We start from the raw sequence: 4,038 nt of genomic DNA on the forward strand, positions 1-4,038 counted from the left end.
CAATAAAACCTGAACCAATCAAACCCAATGTAAAAACCTAACCGTTTCACCCGGTGTTTGAATAACCATTCCCAGGTTTAGAGGCAGCTGTCCCTAGCGATATCTTGATTTTGTCGGCTATCATTTTGATGATCTGTCGACAGAAGTTGAGTCCCATCGCCGCAACCGACATAACTTTTTGTAGGGGCACGTCATTGCCCGGAGTTTTCTTCTTCTTTTGACCCACTGACCATAGAACAACAATTCTACAGTATTTTCTCATTATATATATGAATAAAATATGTATAAAACAGTGAAAATAAAATATCCAATTCCAGTTTTTGTCAATATGAAAAAGATAAAGATAATCTGATTCTTGGTGTTGTCCCCGCTTCAGGTGAAGCAAGCCATGGTGAACGGATGGTGGCAAGACATGTCACCTAACATGTGCCCTCAAGCACTGAGCGAGTTCCTACAGCTTGTAGACAGGACCCAATACATCCAGCTCCTACATAATATTGAAGACAAGCTAGTCTGGGCTTGGGAGGCAAACGACTGCTTCTCGGCAAGATCGGCTTACCGAGCGTTCTTTGCTGGGAGGGAAGAGGCCAATGGAGCCATGCAAATCTGGCGATCGAGGGCACCGGCGACCTGCAAGCTGTTTGCATGGTTGGTGGCTAGGGAAAGGTGATGGACGGCAGACAGGCTTGCGCGACGACAACTACCACACCCCCTGCTTGTCCATTCTGTGATCAAGCGCCAGAAACAATCAATCAGATCCTGCTTGGCTACGTCTTTGCAAGGCAAGTGTGGCTGACCATCCTTGACCACTGGGACAAACCAACATGGCTACCAATCATGGATGCTAGTCTTATGGAATGGTGGACCTCGGTACACCCACAACCAAAGCTCAGGAAGGAGACATGGACTGTAATTGCACTGGTTGCGTGGATGTTGTGGAAGCATAGGAATGAGGTCGTGTTCGATGGAGCCACTCCTTCCACGAGTGAGCTTCTCAGGAAGATCGAGTTGGAAGGGCAAGATTGGAGGGCGGCCGGCCTTCTGCGCAAGGCAGGATCGCTCCCGATTAGAGTAGATGAGTGGGCCAGTAGTGAGTAATTCGCATGTCGAATATTGGCTATGCTAGTCGTGGGTAAGTTATAAAACTATCTGCCTTTCTAGGCTTTTTCTATCTATGACCACGATACGTCAACCTTTGATATATCCTTGAAAAGGTCAACATTTCTATCCATGCACAAGCTCCGGTCTTGTCTTTGATCCGTATTGAAATTATATATGTTTGGTAATACAATTGTTCCGTGAATCAACTTTGCTCAGTTTTGATCTGTAAGTCACTATTCTGAGCGATTCTTGAAGATGATGTATCCATCCTTGAACATGAATTTGGATGCTTGTGAAGATTTCATTTCCAAGTGGGTTTTCTACACCGCAGCACACTACACCCCCACAACACCCTGGACCGAGAACATAGCAAAAAAATATCTGAAACTTTGTGGCCACAAAGTTCCAGAATTTTTTGAAATGTTTTGCAATGTTTTTTTTGCCGGGGGGTGTAGTGTGCTGGGGTGTAGCCACTACTTTCATTTCTTTGCATCCAAATATTTCAGCATCCCATGTGATAATACCCATAGCAAAATCTTTTGGCAGCATCTCAGTTGCTAATCAAACATCGTCGAAGAATGAAAATACCTCCTTTTCCATGTGACAGAATTGACTTATTGTAGATCAAATGGACAGTCCAGAAAAGATGGAGAGGTCCCTCAACTAAGAACAGTTACAAGTAGTCCCTCCTTGTTTAATTCATCTTCAGATATTAATTCAGATGCTATTTAAAATGTGTAACAAAACATGGCTGTTCAACTTGTAAAATTAGAACACGAAATGCTTTATAATACAAGATAAGTAGTCATGACTGCAATCATTCTACTTTTGCGAGTAATTTTTAGCCATAAGACTATTGAGTACTACTATCTTTGGACAAAGCTTTGGTATTCTTTTATGAGCATGTATAATGATCTGGGTGTCACAAATCTTACATGGGATGGATTGGTCCTTACATCTCAACTCGTAGCATCCAGATTCTCGATTACACAGGCACAAGGAGAACCAGGGGAAGAGGCTGATTTTTCGATCCAACTGATATTGAGGTGAGATGAGCACAAAGTTTTGTCATTGTAATTGCCTTCCTAACTTTTCCGCCTCCAGCGTTGCTTCCATCCAAGCTTCCCCGCCACCCCTGTCATCTTGTTAGCACCTCTAATATTTTTCACATTGCCTCCTCCACTGGTGGTCGCTTCCTTCTCCGCACCGAGACTCCCACATCCCAAACAGATTTGTGTGCTCCCATGAACAAAGTGGAAGAAGGCACCAGGTCTGGGTGCTCCGCGCCTCATGTGTTTATAAAAGGACATCCTTGAATAGAGTTAGGCAGTAAAGTAGGCAATATGCTTTCTTGATAGTGTTGTGAGCTATCTTCTTTTCTAATATCTCCCATCCCTAAGGCTAAATCAATGAGCCAGTAAACTTTTACACTCACTCTCCATGGTAATAGTGCCCCTCCATCTGGATGTACACATGTGTGGTCTCATGTTGTCCAATTCAATCAAACTTGACATAGAGCAACGTATATATAGTAGCTAACTAGCAAAGAAATCGATGTTAAGAAATGTTGTGAAATTCCAATTGTTTCGCAAAATTTATTTTGACATCCTGAATGGACTGCCACAATAAAAACTTCTATTTTTAGTAAGATATTCACTCCAAAGCTCCTTTAACCCAAAATCAGTTCCCATCATAGCTTAAGGCACAATAATTCAATGGTGGCGGTCCCATTCTTTTCTAAATTCTAGACGCTGTCCTGTTCTTTAGTCTCTGCAAAGGCAAAATGTAAGACATTTTCTATCTAATTATGAAATATGTAATTACAAATACAATCCGAGTTGAGTTTTAAAAAATTGAGGATGCCACCAATCCATCTCCAAGAATGAAGATCCCGCATTCAATGTCACAAGGACTAAAATAAGGAACATGTTGCATGAATAAATTTTAGCTATAAGTGGAATGATAAAGGATTAGTCACAATGGTATGAGTAAGATGGAAGAAGAAATGAGTAGCTTAAGTATCGAACCAGTATATGAATTACCAGTGGTGAGGAGACAAATACAAAACATTATGCATGTCCACTGTGATGTGGGTGTTTAAGCTGACCAGAGGACGAATTCTTTGGTGGAGCGGTGCTTCATCTCTCACATTGATGGCGGCACCCCTTCATCATTTGGTGAGTGATCTGGGTAGTGGCCCAGCTAGCACCCCTTCATCATTTGGATAGAAGTAGCGGCAGATGTTGCCAAGATGGCAGATTCAGGCATATTGTTGTAATACTTTATAAGGTCCTCGAGAATAATCAATAAAGTGGCCGCATGCATCTCCCAGATGCAGAGTTGTCTAGCAGGCGGGAAACAATAAAAAAACAGAAATTGCTGAAAACGGAGCTGTCCTTGGCTCCTGCGTGACCCGATGATTCGCCCCATCGTCCATCGGGGAAGTTGTCGCATGAAGCAATGACGCTATTGCTTGGTACAACTAGTTGTAGAGTCTACACTTCCCAACAAGCAGCAAACAAATATGCATCCGAGCAGCTATTGGGAACTAAAAACCACTCCATCAAACCAATCGCCCACAATCCTTCCACATAAAAGTAGTCAGGACTGATATGCATGCCTGCTTGTTAAAACAATTCCCGCACCATCTAGACGTCACAACCACTAGCAGAAAACAGGGCTTTGGTTCGGTCAGAAAAGAGCATTAATCCCGGTTGCATTACGAACCGGGACTAATGTGAGCATTAGTCCCGGTTCGAGCGGCTAGGGCACCGTACAGGCATTAGTCCCGGTTCAAATGAGACCTTTAGTCCCGGTTGGTGCCAAGAACCGGGACTAAAGGGTGCGATGACCTTTAGTCCCGGTTCGAGCCATCAACCGGGACTAATGGGTTGAGGCATTAGTACCGGTTCGTGGCACCAACCAGGACTAAAGGTC

General features: G+C 43.4%; 1 protein-coding gene across 1 annotated transcript; it reads left to right on the top strand.

Moving 5' to 3' along the window:
* Positions 1–669: 669 nt before the first annotated feature.
* LOC141027217 (uncharacterized) lies at positions 670–1,098 on the top strand. Its single transcript, XM_073504199.1, has one exon. The coding sequence runs from the start codon at positions 670–672 to the stop codon at positions 1,096–1,098; it is 429 nt and encodes a 142-aa protein (XP_073360300.1).
* Positions 1,099–4,038: the final 2,940 nt, after the last annotated feature.

The sequence above is a fragment of the Aegilops tauschii genome, chromosome 1 (genome assembly GCF_002575655.3).
Source record: "Aegilops tauschii subsp. strangulata cultivar AL8/78 chromosome 1, Aet v6.0, whole genome shotgun sequence".
NCBI lineage: Eukaryota > Viridiplantae > Streptophyta > Magnoliopsida > Poales > Poaceae > Aegilops > Aegilops tauschii.

What these genes read in the sequence shown, in the direction of transcription:
- LOC141027217 (XM_073504199.1), top strand. Translation starts at nt 670, where the DNA reads ATGGACGGCAGACAGGCTTGCGCGACGACAACTACCACACCCCCTGCT.